Here is a 16,342-nt window from a genome sequence, read left to right as displayed (position 1 = left end):
GAAAATGTATTATCAGCGCCATCTGACCGTTTAGTATGCCTACTAAAAGGGCCAATAAATGTGTGCCACTCAGAAGCAAAGGGTCACAGGCTACGATACTCATGATAGATCAAGAAATAATCTTGAAAGTTGTGACACTTATAGAACAAGCACCCTTTCCAGACGTCCGACCACGAGAACAGACCCGATGACTGCATTCATATGGATGCATTCGATTGTGTAAGTACAATCAATAATTACAGGTACCCAGACAGCCGAAATCTTCACTGCACTGTAAAAGAAAAACAGTTTGAGGCGACTTAGTCAGGAATACGCATTTTTAAGCTCCAGCGCCCAAGTTGAGTACTTCTAATCCCTACCAGCACATCTTATAACGGGTACATGTGTGCCCATGTGCAAAAGGTGCACGCGCTGGTGCATTTAAAAAATAGGCATTATCTTAAAACCAAGTCTCCAGCGATCATGTCTTGGGAAATATGCACGCGGAGAGAGTTACGATGCAACAAGACTCACACAGTAGTCAATCTGGTAGCCTTCGGGCTTAAATGGGCTCGATCTGAATACGGTGCTATTCATGGCATGCAATTGCCGAATATCGCTAAATAAATAACATGATGAATGAGGCGAGGCATATTCGAAAAAATATTTATTGCTGAAGCCTTCAGTGTACAATAAAAAAAACATGAAAGGCTAAAAGAGGCATAAGCCTCATGACTAGGCCATGTATTTCCTTTGTCAACTTGATGAAAAAGCAGGATACCGATGAGGAATGAAATGCAGTGTTTTAGTGACTGATTGTCACTAATTATTAAGTTAGCCATTTCTTTTACGATGTGGTACGTCACAGAGAATCATGAAAATTTCTTCTTGTGCTCTATTGGCACTGAAAACCCCAAGCCCTCGCAGAAACGGAAACACCGACGCCCCACATATCCTTATACAATTGGTTCATCGATTGTAGCTTGTTACATTGCTTATGCCGTCTATTATAATAAATTTAAATTCCACCTGAAATCGTGAACTCAAGTAGTCTGGTATTTTTCTAGTTTTGTTGTATTTCACTCATGAAATTATTTGCAGACGTGACACGGAATAACGAAAGAAGAAAAAAAAACTACGTTTGATCCTATCGGTGATTGTGTGCAACGGCATAGGCAGGTGACATAGCCGCGTTGATTATGTTATGAAACTGTGCTGCTTGTTATGAAGTAAATGGCACTAAACAGAACTCTGCGTACAACCTTAAATATCGATTGTTTCACCTTCCTGCAGAGAGAGAGAAAGGTATGACCAGGATAAAAAAAACTACAGCCATTTCTGAATGCTCTCCATAAAATGAAATCAGTCTCAAATTACCATTGGGTGTAAGCCATAGAGAGATACTTGCGCCCAATTCCTGGGAAACAATTTTCAGGTAATGTTTACAAAGGGAGGTAGCACTCGCAGAAAGCCATTCTCGCAGCGACCTTAGGGGTCGCCACATGTGTAAAATGCATTCCCCTTGATCGCTAAAGTAGTACTCTCGCTGCTAAACATGATGTGAGATGCTGAACATGATATAAGATGCTAAACATGATGTAATCTACCAATACATGTTGGTCATTGGTAGCATGCGACTTGTACTGCAACAACACAGAGTTAGCAGTGTTTGTCATCATGCATTCTTTTTTGAAAGTGTTCCATCGCAGTGTACTTTTTCTCATGTAGTGGGGCCGCGCCTCTGCCGGTCCCCCTTTCACTCAAGAGGAAATGGTGAAGCTCATTAGGGCCCAGGACCAGACCTCTCAAATCCTGGCAGTACAGAGGGCTCGCGGCAGGGCCGTCAGGTTTCACCTGATGGTCCCCGAGTGGGCCTAGCCAGGTGACGTTGAGTTTGCTCGCGGCTATTGTGGACCAAATAACGTTGTTTCACTCACTCACTCATGTAGAGGTATCCTTTTCGAGGTATTTAGGTCAGAAAAGAATATACAAAATATTTTACAACTGCTTCTCGGAAATCCCTATAATACGTGTCCCCGTAACCTCAACCAACAACAACGAAATAAATTCACATATTTCCTGGCATAACCAACGACTCACAACACACACACGCCAACAATATTCTTCTAACGATGGGGAAAAGGGTGTTCTGCAACGATGCAAAACCAGTGATTGTACTATTACGCATGTCATCATTCGGTAACACAACACAGAGCCTTCCTTATTCCTAACTTAACAAATCTAGTTTCCCGCAACATGCACAAACAAATGTACAGAACACTTACAGCAGGTGTGCTTCATCAGCGCACCTTGCACACGAAGTCAAATTGAAGGGGGAATGCTCTTGTACGCAAAAGGGCGCCTGTAGCCACACATCCGACAGAGATAAAACTACAAATGTGACTTCTCAGCATCTGGTAGAAATCCGCCGTTATCAATGGCACTTTTCTTCTTGCAGTTGCCGTGATTGTTGTTGCTGCTCTCGGAGCTGGCTTTCTCGATATCGACTTCCGTAGTAGAGAGGTCGTCGCTCTTTCTTTGCGATGGTTTTGAGCTAGTAGGCATCTTGAATAAAATCCTTTGCAAGTGGTAAGCTGGGGCTTCGAAGCACAAATACAGCAGGTAGCCGAAAAATGCGCTGTAGCAGAATATTCCCAGTGACATCATTAGCTGGAAAAAAAAGAAGCAGGTGTACGTCAAATTCTTTTTCTTACATTATCGTAACGCAACCTGTTGCAGCATTTCTCGTGGTGGTCAACGCTACCTGAACCAGCATACATCGTAAGTGTTTCCCTCCGAAATAGCGCTCCACGGTGAAAGTAATCATCTTTCCGGTGTATTTTACGAAAAACTAGACTATTAAAACTAGTTATGACTATTTGGGAACAACACTTCTGCGCACATTTAGATGCTGGGTTTCGTATGCGGTATAGCTCAAAATAATCTAGCAAAATCTCTTCGCAGTTTGAAATTTATCACTTCATTCATGAGAAAGTGACCAAACAGTCAAGCGCGCCGAATTTATTGCTGTAGTATAAGCAACTGTGAGAATTTCAACGCAAGCGTAATCATCATGATCATCAGATTACTGTTTTCCGTTGTCCTATGGGCCTTATATTTCCTTCTCCTACACTGTTACCCGGGCTTCCGCGTACTGAAGAAACAATGCTGTGCCGTTTGCGCTTGGGCGTCGCATTCACCAATGCATGTACGTTTTTGATTGGAATGGCTGAAAGCACCGAGTGCAATGCCTGCAGTGTCGAGGAAACTATAGAACATCTACTGTGCCACTGCCAATCTTTTGAAAATGAAAAACATGACCTCTGCACAGCTCTCAACCAGTTAGATAGACAACCGTTCACCTTGAACAAGATCTTGGGACTATGGCCTCGCATATCGCAGCTACGAAAGGCCACAAAAGAGCTGCTGCGATATTTGAAAGCTGCAGGATTGAGTCAGCGTCTGTGATCCGGACTGAGTGACCGAACGATGTCTCCAGTGGACTTTCTCTTCTTTCTTTTAATCTTTCCGTTCCCTTTTCCCTTTCCCCAGTGTAGGGTAGCCAACCGGGTTCAGTCCTGATTAACCTCCCTACCTTTCATTTATCATTTGCTCTCTCTCTCCTACACTGTTGTACGCGTGTGGAACAATGAGGCGCTAATGAGACGTACAATGTATGAACTCGCAAAGACGTAGTAGCTCCTCTCTGTTTTCGCGCTTTAGTTACACGATATTGTACGACTTATTATATACTAAGTACATTTTGCTAGTACGAAATATCTCAAGTTACCTATCATAGTGCATCTATTTGTTACTGCTGGTTAAAATAGAGGACAAGCGATGGGCCAGATTTTTACAACATGCGGCTTAGCGACAGCGTAAGGCTCTCTATTAGTTCTGTTTTTCGTGCTTACTGATGAAAACATTACGTGTTCAAGTACCACTCACCTGCATGTATTCGTCAAGTTCAAAATTTGTTTTCAGGTTCCCCATGCGAATTAGGAAGAAGAACAAGTGGACAAGATATATGCAGTATGTCAGTCGTGACAAGGGCCTCAGGGCTTTCCATGACAAGAAACCGTCCAAGACACCTGCGGAAGCATTTGAAGAAGAAAGAATTCGGCATACGTAAGATGTACTGCCATGTAGTTGGAGGTAAATTCGGCAACAGCGTTCACGTATCACAAAGCTGGTTATTAAGCTTAGTACTTAAAAGAACCAGCCTGAAATGGTTCGATCAGCGTCAGGAAGACTGCACAACTGCGATAAAAAAAATATATTTTTGCTCCACTTGTCTGACAGAAAACGCTCGGCACGCTGGACGTGCCGCGCTTTCAGCCCATGCAATTTTTACCTATAGTATACATCGCATTCACGAATGAGAACAGTCATTTAACATGGATCGCGGCGAATTTTGTCCACTGACGACTTTCTTTTATTCTTGCATGTCAGGACAGCCTCCGAGTTGCAAATAGTATCCTTCCGCAAGTAGTGCGTATCCAATGGGCTATAGACGAAGTAATGAGACAAGCATACCCTGAGCACACTACGCTTTGGTTCCATCTCTGTGCACCACTCGCAAAGCACGCGGAAAAGTTAAGGCACCCGCCAGTGGCCGCGCATCTCACCTCCGCTGCCTGTGGCGCAGGCAAACGATGGCCAAGCAAGCGATAGCGCCCAAAGGAGCCGATGGCATCCGCCGTAGAGGGCATTCGCTGCCTTGTTTGGTGCATTGCCTTGGTTCCAGTACACCGTCACAAACATCACGAAGCACGCCAGCCCTATGGACAACAACCACTGTACTGTCTGGATCACCTAAGAGAGGGAGAGGAGAAAAAATCAACAAGACAAGAACGCTTTACTTTATTCATAAAGGGATCACGGAGTATATGTTTACTGCCTGCAACAAAACTCTATTGCTGGCCGAATTGCGAGATTTAAACACGGCTTCTTATTTTTATGCAACAAGGGATCGACCTTGAGCCGGGGTGCTCTTTTTTTTCGTTTTTCGGCTTTTTCCTCCCTGGGGGGTGGGGGGTGGCGTGGTTAACGATACGTCGAACGTATGAACTCCAGGTTTATTATGCGCAACAAGCTTATCTCGGCTATTCAAGATGCGTACAAAATTCGTCCGTTATCTGCTCCGAGAAATGGCCACGAACCGCACTAATGAACTCACGGCAGCTTCCACTGCACGACGTTTCGCCTGCTGCTGCCTACAAGAAGTCACAGTCTTCGTTTTTTATCACCAGTGATAAAATATAGTGCGTCCAAGAGCTTGTTCTTTTTTATTAAGATTCTCTTTGTTATCTCTCTACATACGGCGCTGTTCGTCCGAGCACGAGATCGACGCTTCGATTCCCGGCCGCGACGGTCGCATTCTGATGGGCGCAGAATGCCAAAACGCTCGCGCGTCGTATTTTTTGGGTGCACAGTTAAGAATCCCAGTGGGTTAAACTTAGTCCAAAGCCCTCCACTGCGGCCTTTCCCGTAACGTTTCTCACTTTGCAGTCTCGGGACGTTGAACCCCATAATTCCATTTACCTTTATCAAAGTTATCTTTTACTGTTTGTTTGTTCGTTTGTTTTACTTGAGCATTTAGAGCTGTCTGCCTTCGAGCATTCTGGCTTCGTGCTGTGCATAGAATAACTAAAGTTTCGCCTGCTGTGTGGAACGTCTGATTTAAAAGAAATGTCGCAGTTTCTCCCGAAAGGCGAAGCATCGATTATGATAGCAAATTATTAGACAGCTATACGAAGTAAGTATAGCAGCCTTATCGGTCGTTATAAACTTGTAAACATTCACTCACTAACTAAATTAACAAGCATGGTGTCACGCGCGCACATGCAAACATGAGCACGCTCGATGACTGCGTGAGGAAGAGTGGCAACAACAGCGACAACAGCCCTTCGTGCTGCCTCACGCTACAACGCAAACAAAACGGCGAGACCACAGCGCACACGCAGTTATTAGCCCTCAGTGCGCCTAACTCTATTGGGGGCAAGCTCCACCACAGGAAAAGCTGGCGCCACCATCGGCGTGACGTGACATGAGGGATCACGTGGACACAGCGGCCGCGTCGGCTGCTTCGAAGCGCCGAAGCGAGCTGAAAGCGAAAGTTTAAAGCCCCCCTGCGCTGCGGTTCTGAATAAGAGGGAAGGCTTTACCGCCTTGAGTGTCTGCTTGACAACATTGAAAGTACTATAATGGGTAGCAGCTCCCTTTGGAGGCGTGCAGCATGGTAGGCTCGGTGGCGCAGTGCCGGAAGCACGGAACAGAGCCCGGTGTCAGCCTTATTCACACGTATACAGCCGCAGGACAAGGAGCTGCGTGAAGCTTGGCTCGCGAAGCTTAGAACCGGCAGACAGCCATCGGCTACAAGTCGGGTATGCAGCACGCACACACGCGAGGAAGATTTGTGCTACGGCGCCGAGACTGCGATGTTCGATGAGTAGCAGAAAACTCGCACTGAGAAGCTCGCCCGTGCCCGCTGCCCGGCTAATGTAATGACGGTTTGGTCTATGAACTTGTTGATTCTAGATACTGGCAAGTTCGATGGAACGGGAAGGGAGCGGTAAGACGCACATTAAAAAAGGTATGGCATATGGTCATCTTTGTGTTATGAATTAATGCACTGGATTACGAAAAAGAAGCATAGGGAAATCGCACGCTGAGAAGACTGATAAGCATACAGTGCGATGCAACTTGAGAAATAATATTGAAATGTCAAATAATTTAGAAGACAAAAAATATTGAATCGTCGCGCCAGCACATCACAGTCGCCGTAGGCGTCGAAGTATATATAACAAAATTATTTTTGAATAGTTCTGATAGCCTCCATGCAACAATCGTTGCTATTGTACTGTCAAACGCTCATATGCTGCGGCCTGAAGCTCACGGCACGGTGCGAAAACGAGCTCACAGCGAAAGCAAAGCATTGTGCATGGACATGCTTGCAGACGCGCATTCGGTCGCTGCGAGCCCGTGCAATCGCTGCATTGAGGCTTCATTCTGTTTGCCCCATTTGATTATACAGAAAGCTCACTATAAAAACATATTTCACATTGTTTACTCTCAGCGTTTGCCTACCTTTCACACATGAAGCCGGTTCGGGAGACTCCATCGCGGCGACCACGCGCAGTGGCGTTCACTGCACGTATTCGGTAAAGAGATAGCGTCTGTAAACGATTGTGTGCTTTCAGTTTCCCCAAGAATAGTATATCAACAGTCAAAAACTTCCCTAGATATGAGAGTACTTACATAAATGACTAGGAGGGCTGCTGCGTAGTGTTTTTATTGAACGCCGTAAGCGAAACCTATGAGGAGCGCGCCGCGTGATCCCTCTTACTACGCAAGGGAGGCGCTTCCGACAGATGGCGACTCCGTAAGTCCTCGCCCCCATGCCCACCACAGATCGCCTTCAAGATAGGGCCCGTGAGATGTAACGTTGCTGCATGTAACGTTGCTGTGCGCTGTCACAGGGCCTTTGCAGTGACATGACACTGCGTTGTGGTGAAGCTTTAGTTGTTGACAAAAGGGAAACTCGTAGGGCGTAAAACTAGATTGCATTCATACCTCGACAAGCTTATCCAAACAGGGTAGCGGTTTTCGAAATGCCTTTCACACCTCATGTAAAGTTACTGAGCGAAGGATGCGATGCAATATTGCCGCGAAGCACTGTTTGTTTTCTTTTGAACCGACTATGAAAGCTTCTCTAATAGCCTCGTTGGCTACGCGATACCTGAGCAAAGCGCATTTGCTTGAACACGCTAAGAAAAAAAAATGAATACTTAGGGAGACCTTCCGCCACTCAACAATAATCCTAATCTGGTTCCCTAGCGTTTCATTTCTTCAAAAGTCATCGCTCGGCGCCGCCGCATTGGTGCAGTGGTTACGGTGTTCGGCTGCTGAACTGAAAGACGCGGATTCGATCGCGGTCGCGGCAGTCGCATTTCAATGGAGGCGAAATTGAAATGCTAGACGCCCGTGTACTGTACAATGCCAGTGCACGTTAAGGAACCACACGTGGTCGAAATTTCCGAAACCGTCCACTACGGCGTGCAACATAATCACATCGTGGTTTGGCACGTAAAATCCCAGCAGTTATTTGGACGAAACTTTTATATGTCTCATGCGGAAGTGTCCTTTAAAGAGTCGGTAATGTCCTTGTCGAAAACCCGGCACCGCTGCGAATGGCAAAAAAAAATGTCACGTGGCCCTATGGAAATGCCTATACCTGATCACGTGTGGCGCATGTCCGGGACATGCGGGTATGCCCCACACGCGATTTTGCATGTAGCGAAAACCTATCATTTGGTCGTGTATGAACTAGTGTGTAACTTAATGTATAACTCAATGCATGACTAAATTTACACCAGACTTTCGCCTTAAAGTGTTACAAAGAGTGTAACGCCGAGCGAAATTTTTAAAACGCGGCGCTCGCCACATTCCTATCAGGAATGCTTAACGCGCTGATAGATCCCATGCCGCTTGTGACTTGGAAGTAGCGGGCACGAGGCGATTACGCAGGTTAAGTATGCGAGATGAATTACGACTTTCGTTGTGCGGCATAATAACTCTCCAAATACTAGATATTTATTTAACGCGTAGGATGTTGGAGATGCGCTTTGCAACCTAAAGAGCCTTATCACAAAACTTCGCCGCCAATGCGAGTGCGGCTGACCGCGAAGCCATTCTTCACCCGACGACCATGCATTGCTCTTGCTGCTATCGCTGTCATCCTGTTAATTTCTTTAGAGGCACAAGCTCACCCAATGAACAGTTTGCCGCCAGAGCTTTGTTCTGTGTGTTTTCATGTATGACAATATTGAAATTTGCGCGTTTTTTCTTTTTGCCTCCTCACAGTAGGTGACCGTGTTCGGCCCCATCCTCTTTCGATCGCTGCCAACGAATGGAAAGACGACACGAAGCTCTGGCCCTCCCTGCGGGGAAACCAGATTACGTATTACCTGCTGAAAACAAAAGCCTGCGACCTGGAGGACCTCCAAGCAATCAAGAGCTTGGACTCATATAACTAAGTAATAAGTAAGAAAGTCGGTCAGCTCCTCGTTTACCTAGGCGGACAAAGAGACATGTTTCATAAAATGGAAAGTCTCTCATTCGCAAGCTGACTCTGACCGGCCATATGAAACCTGAGTTTCCGTTGGAAATGATTGCCTTATCTTGACCGGGTTGTGCTTGCACTTGCGTGTGATTCTTCGTGCAGGATGGATGGATGGATGGATGTTATAAGCGTCCCCTTTGGAACGGGGCGGTGGGTTGCGCCACCAAGCTCTTGCTATTATACTGCCTAATGTCCTACCTATAGGTTAAAAAATAAAAAAAAAACACGATGAATTCCCATAACCAAATTTCCTTGCTCATAAACTTCCTAGTTCTTTCCCTCCACTGTGAATAAATGTTTTTCATGTACAAATAGCTCAACACTCTCCCAACCCATTTATTTTCTTTCATATTCCTCAGTCGTTCTTCATAATCAATTTTACTGTGAGCTTCCCTCACTTCCAAACTTGTACACCCCCTATCACCCTGCACAGCTTCATTTGTAGTCTTCCCGTGAGCGCCCAATGCGAGGCGACCCACTGACTTTTGGTTCCCATCGAGTCCTCATCGTACCCTTGATTTCAAGCAAACAATCGCATTTCCAAAAGTAAGTCCTAGATCCACAGCACCTTTCCACATTTCATTATGTTTCATTATGGCCGAATTTCTCTTCCCCTTTGCTGTTATTGTTTTTTCCTGTGTTTCCATATATCTATTGCCTTCGTTTATCCATATACCAAGGTATGTGGCATATTCTTTTACTCTAGGTATTTCCTGGCCCTGAATTGACACTCTCTGTTCACTGTTTTCATTGAATACCATAACGCCTCATTTTCTAATGCTAAATTTCAAGCCTAAATCCTCGCCTTCCTGTCGACAGATATTAGCCAGACGTTGCACATCACTCTGCTTGTTAGCTAGCAACACAATGTCGTCCGCATAATGTACACCTAGAAGCTGCTGCTCTACTCCTGTACCTGCCTGTTTGTATGAGAGATTAAACCCGATATTACTTCCTTCTAGCGCCCTCTCCATCCTCACCCTGTACATCATAAACAGCAGTGGGGATAAATGGCACCCCTGCCTCAGTCCCTTGTTGACATCAACTTTCTCCTCGCTCCTCATTTCTTGCCATTCAACGCAAACGTCATTTTCCAGGTAAATCTATTTCAAAAGCTCTAGTTAATCGTCACCTAAGCCTTCCCCTTCCAGAATATCCCACAAAATGTTGCGGTCTACGTTGTCATACGCTACTGTAATGTCTAAAAATGCCACATATAACGGTCTGCTTTCTACTCTCGATATTTGAAAACACTGAGTGAGAACAACTAAGTTTTCATCCAAACGCCTACCTATTCTGAAGTCATTTGAAGTTCTCCCAAATGCCTTTATTCTCTGCCCATGCTTGCAGCTTTAATTTGGTTGCCTGCATTGCTAACCTGTATATTAACGATGTAATGGTCAACGGTCTATACGAGTGAATTCTATCTTTCGCCCCCTTACCTTTATAAATTGAATTCACTCTACTTTGTCGCCAACTGGCTGGTATTCGTCTATCTTTTAAAGCTTTTTCCACTGCTTTCACCAGAGCTTCCTTACTTTTTCGTCCTAGTTCGTTAATTAGCCTAACGGGAACCTACTCTAGCCCTGTTGCTGCGCGCTTAGGAATTTTCTCGTCGGCTTTCTTCCAGTAGAAATTTGTCAGCACCAGCTCCTTTTGCCCCATCTGGTTCTCTTTCATGTTCATTTTCTCTTCAAATACAACCTTGTCATTGCCTTTGAAAGATTCGGCTGTTATCTTTCAGATGTAATTAAACGCCACTTCGCCTTCCAGTTTGTTTCTATCTTCGTCTAGGATACGTTGTTGTATTGTTGTTGACTTCCTGCCTAATAAATTTATGTGGTTCCAAAATATTCTGGGTGCGGCCTTCTTTTCCTCAGCCATTTCTGACAACCAACGTTCACTTTCACCTTTAATCATTGCTTGCACCATTATTTGAACCATAGACTTTCTCCCAGTATATTTCCCATTTACTGGCTACTTCATCCTGCGGCAACGGCGCCTTCTTTGCCTGCCTGTGCTCTCGGTATGCTTTCTGTCGTTCGGCGATCGCTTCTCATATCTCCCTGTTCCACCAGCTTTTCGGTTTCTTTTTTCCTTTCCAACGAACATGTTATTTCTCTTTCCGTATTTCTGTCGTTATTACACTTAGAAGCTCGCTATATTCCCACTCTTTACTTGGCCATTTGCAAAGTTCTTCCTCGACTCTTGTGACTATATTTGTTATTTGTTCAGCGCTCAAATTTGGACTGGCAATTTTGCCCTCCTTGCTCTCTTTCCCAACTACATATCCCATTTTCAAGATGATGTGTTTGTAGTCACTCACTATGCTGTTATACCCTTCCTCGTCATTTACCATTTATCTCAACTTATCATGAATTCATTCTGTCAGCAGACAGTAAAAAATGGTCGATTGCCGACTTCCCACTTCCCACGTGATCTGCCCTTCGCACTTAGGCCCTGTATTCACGATAACGAGGTTGTGTTGCTCACCAAGATCTAGCATTGGCTTCTCGTTGTTGTCGGTATAGCCATCTAGATCCTGTATGTGGGCATTCATGTCACCTAATAGGATAATTTCGGCATAATTGCCCAAACACTTAATATCAGCACTTATGCATTCCACTAACTCTTGATTCTTCTCTGTGCAAATATTTCCGATCCCAAGTTTTTGTCCATTCATTGACCTGATAACCAAAGATGCTCTCAAAATTTTGAATTTACTCTTTTCCATTTGGCTCCCTGATGGATGAGCATTCCGACTCCCCCGCCCTTTCTTTCCGACTTAGTTCTGTTGCACCATTCACCATTCACAAACATAATTCTCAATCACTGGCGGCACTTCCGAGTTTATAAAGTGCCTTTCTGTAATCACATACACCCCTATTCGTTCTCTATTTAACTTCTCCTCAATCTCTGCCCACTTTTCCTTCCTTCTGCCGCCCTGCATGTTGATGTAGCCTATTGCGTGGCGAGCTCTCTTTCTTGTTTTCCTCCTTTTTCTGTTATTGATGGCGATGCTATCCTGAGGTTCCCCCAGGGAACCTTCTTCATTACTACCTACTCTGGCCTCCTGAGCACCCGTTGGCCCCCTAAAAAAGCAACAGCGCGATCAGCAAGTCGCCAGCCCAATTCTCGTCCAAGCCTGTAATTGAAGTGGATCCCGTCTCGTTCAAAATCACCACACATTCTCACTTCCCTGTTTACTTCGACAACCTCGAAATCTTTCTCTCGGCTCATTTTCCATATCGCCTCATGAGCAGCCACTACGTCTCTTTGTACGTGACTGTCACGTACAGGAACCATGATCTGCACCTGAGGGGACAGCTCGCGCAAGTCGTCAACCCCTTTGCCAAGCGCTGGGCTAGTTCTGTCCCTTTCCTGTTTAGGACGTAATTTAGCCCACCTGCTGCTGTGACCAGATTGCGCACGCGGAGATTGCGCATTTTCCGCGAGCTTTGCTTTTGCTCGCCCCATGACATAACCCAGTGTTCGCCCTGGAAATGTACCTACCGCCACTCTTTTATCTCCTTTCACCCCATTCACTATTGCTTCTGAGCATCTAGCCAGGTTTGAGTCGCAGGCGATAATCACAATTTCACTCTCTCCTACCTCTTCCTGCTTCCCTTTGTCTTTTTCCCCGTGATTTTGACTTGACAAGGGGCATTGACCCCGGCGCTCCTGCTTTGTGTGTGTGTGTGTGTGTGTTTGTGCGTGTATAGGTGCCGCTCTTTCCAGCTACCCCCTCCCCACGTTGCACGCATTCCACGTCCTTTGCTGACGCTCCTTCTCCTGTCACGTCGGGGGACTGCGTTCCATTGTCACAACCATTCTCGTTCACAATTGCGGCCCTGTTCAGCTTTTGCTCGGCTGCTTGAAGTTCTTTTTCACTACCTTCCGTGCATCACGCTCTATATTTAGCGCATTTTTAAGCTCTTCGACCTGTTTGACAAGTTCATCCTGGAAAGCCTCCATTTTCTTCAGCCTAGCATCGACATCACCGTGTGTGCCGATTGACTCGATTCCCTCTTCATTCTCATCCGTCCCTTCGTCTGCCTTGAGGGACCCCCGCACACTGCACACTTTCCTGGCTTTCTTGCCATGTATTGCGCGACTTCTTTTAATGAAAATACCATAGTAGTATAATAATGCAGAGCATGGTGCCTTCTAGCAAAAACCGATACGCACAGAATCTAAACCCTTAAAATGCCGCAAAGTAATTCTCGCCAATGTTTTAAAAGCAAGCAATACCGCACAGACTTAAGGTATGAAACGTTTTCGCACGTGTTCAACCACGCGGCCACGCTGTCATTTTCCTGCCAAAGCAATATTCCCGATACGAAAGCACACACAGTAAAATCACTAATAGCTATTAGTCTTGCCACTTCGAAGCTACTATTTAAGGGCTATAAAGACAACGTCCCACCCGGTTGCACTTGATGAAGCACGTGGCGCGAAAGGACGCTCTGACTACCCTGCAAAACCAAATATACACGAAGCACTACCGCGCACTCCAAAAAAGAGAGAGAGAAGAAAAAGGAAATTGCCCAATTGTTATTTGAAGGCTATAAAATAAACACAAATCAACAACAGAAGCAAGTTCAAAGCATGCACAATAAACTTATAATTTCGTCGCCGCCATGGAGCCCTGAAAAGCACGTCCATTTTCCACAAAATCTCACGCTGCCGAGCAGCCGACGACGGCACAATGCGTTTGTAGATTGTCGCTACTCCCTCAAACCGTGGGTGGCAACGACTCACACAAGCAACGACACAAACAAGCATCACGCATAAACAAACACACGCGCTACTCCGCCGATTCCCGCAGTCCACGCCGAGAGGTGGTGCCTGGTGGCGAGAGTATAGCAAAATTCCTTGATAATTTGAAAGTAGCGACACTCTTTGAACTCTGCCGCCGCCGCGCGACCTTCTCGCCCCTTGCGCGTTCACCCGCGGCAATCAGTTTTGCCCCCGTTTTTCTGCACGACGACTGGTCTCCCTCCCGTTGCCCTTGGAAACGCGTGGATCTTGAGTTTTGCTTGTTTTTCTTTTTCGTTCGCGCCATTTTCCTCCTGAGCACGGCTGGCTCGGCCTAGCGAACGTTGTACGCTGAGTTTCCTGCTCTGTGTGCTAGCGCTATGCCGGGCTGTTGCGCACATAACTGCAGCAAAAAGCCTGAAGATGGTTATGCCGTTTTTATGATACCACAAGGAAAGCGGGACGGCTTGCGCAGGAAGCAGTGTCTGCATGACATTGGCCGAAAGAACTTTTTTCCGGCAAAGAACCGAGTTGTTTGCGAGCTAAGGAGTCTTTCTTATAGCTCGTAGCAAAGCATCCCGTAATGCTGCATTTTTTTTAGTTCTTCCGGTCTGCTCACCAGCGTTTTTGTCGCTGTTGTCCTCAGTATGCTTAACATTCTGGGCCGGCTCCATCACCTCGCCCTATCAACTGTTGCTATTCAGTCGGAAGTGCAGCATGGTATTGCAGGTGATGAGCGTTAGCTAGTCAACATTGAGTTTTTAAGTTTTAAGGCGAAACCCTTTAGATGTCTATGTTTCAAGGTCGCGTTGTAAACTGGAAGTATCACGTGACCCAAGGAAGGCCAGAGGTGACCCAAAGCATGTCCACCCCTGTATAAGACAATGATTACCCAAGGTAATTAATGAATCATTAGTGATTGATATAAGGTGAATTAGGGATGATTAAGGTTTATGAGAGTGTATTAAAGAAGATTAAGGTGGATTAGAGTGCATTAAGAAGGATTAAGATGCATGAATAAGATTAGGTGAGTGGAGGAGGATTAAGGCGGATTATGGTGGATTAAGGTGAAGTGTTGATGAAAGGGTATTAATTAAGACCGATTAGGGTGCATGAACGATGATTAGGGGGGATTAAGGTGGATAAAGGAAGATTAAGGTCGATTAATGAGGATTAAGGTTAATTAGGGTTGACAAAGGAGGATTAAGACCTATTAGGATGGATAAGGGTAGATTAAGGTGGATTTGGGACCATGGTGCTGGATTAGGTTTGATAGAGGTGGATTAGGGTGTATTAAGGTAGATTGGGACTATTAAGCAGGCTGAAGTTGCATTAAGGTGCATGAATAAGGATTAAGGTGGATGAAGGGGGATTAAGGCGGATTATGGTGGATTAGGGTTGATAAAGGAAGATTAAGACCGTATAGGGTAGGCTAAGGTGCATTAAGGGCGATGTAGGTTGGTTAGATTTTATTAAGGTGGATTGGGAGTATTAAGCTCGATTAAGATGGATGAAGGAGCATTAAGGTGCATTAGGGTGGACTAAGGTGAATTAGGGTTCATTGAGTATTAAGACCGATTAGTCTGCCATAATCATCCTAATGCACATTAATCCACCGAATGCACATTCATCGACCTTAATCCTCCTTCATTCACTTTAATCCACCATAATCCACGAAAGTCTTCCTTAATGCACCCTAATTCGCCTTCATCGACTTTAATCTACTCTAACCCTTCTTAATGCACTTTAATTCTCCTTAATCAACCGCAATGCTTCCTCATTCACTTTAATCCACCCTGATCCACTATAATCGTCCTTAATTCACCTTAATCCCCCCGAATCCATATTCATCTACCTTAGTCCACCCCAATCCTCCTTAATCTACCCTAATGCTCCTTCATTCACTTTAATTCACCTTAGCCCACCATAAACCTCCTTAAGGCACCTTAATCCTTCCTAATCCACCCTTATCCTTCCTCGTGCACTTTAATCCACCCTAATCCACTATAATCGTCCTTAATGCATCTCAACGCACCTTCATCCACCCTAATCCACCTTCATCGACCTTAATCCAACCTAGTCCTTTTTTATGCACCTTAATTCCCCTTCATTCACCCTAATGCATCTTTATCGACTTTAATCCACCTTAATCCTCCTTAATACACCCGAATCCATCGTAATCCAATCACTAATCAATCATTACTTTGCTAATCATTAATCATCTCTTATACGCGGCTGCACAGGCTTTGGTTCGCTTCCCGCCTTCCTTCGGTCACGTGATATTTTCTGTAGCTCACAAGGGGACCTCGCAACAAGGGTCTAAGGCTTTCGCTTAATAAGCCACCCACAAAGGGATGTGTTACAAGCAATACTAGATCAGATGCACGAAGAGAAGCATCTGATGATGTGGCATAAAAATTGTCTGGAGTATAGAACTCGCCTCAAAGCTCCCTTCACATCGGTATACCCCGTCCATACGGC

The 16,342-nt window shown here is 45.3% G+C and overlaps 1 protein-coding gene across 1 annotated transcript in view; it reads right to left on the bottom strand.

Moving 5' to 3' along the window:
- Positions 1–631: 631 nt before the first annotated feature.
- Positions 632–16,342, bottom strand: part of LOC142584623 (nose resistant to fluoxetine protein 6-like) — a 51,878-nt gene continuing 36,167 nt past the window's right edge. Inside the window, exons 13-15 of the mRNA XM_075694771.1 lie at positions 4,608–4,794; positions 3,928–4,070; positions 632–2,649 (exon numbers count right to left, since the gene is read on the bottom strand). Coding sequence (XP_075550886.1) covers positions 2,371–2,649; positions 3,928–4,070; positions 4,608–4,794 — 609 coding nt within the window. The 3' untranslated portion in view covers positions 632–2,370. The remainder of the gene's footprint in view (positions 2,650–3,927; positions 4,071–4,607; positions 4,795–16,342) is intronic.

The sequence above is a fragment of the Dermacentor variabilis genome, chromosome 1, assembly GCF_050947875.1.
Source record: "Dermacentor variabilis isolate Ectoservices chromosome 1, ASM5094787v1, whole genome shotgun sequence".
Taxonomy (NCBI): domain Eukaryota; kingdom Metazoa; phylum Arthropoda; class Arachnida; order Ixodida; family Ixodidae; genus Dermacentor; species Dermacentor variabilis.
Note: the sequence above shows the minus strand (reverse complement) of the source record. Positions and strands in the feature narration are given on the sequence as shown.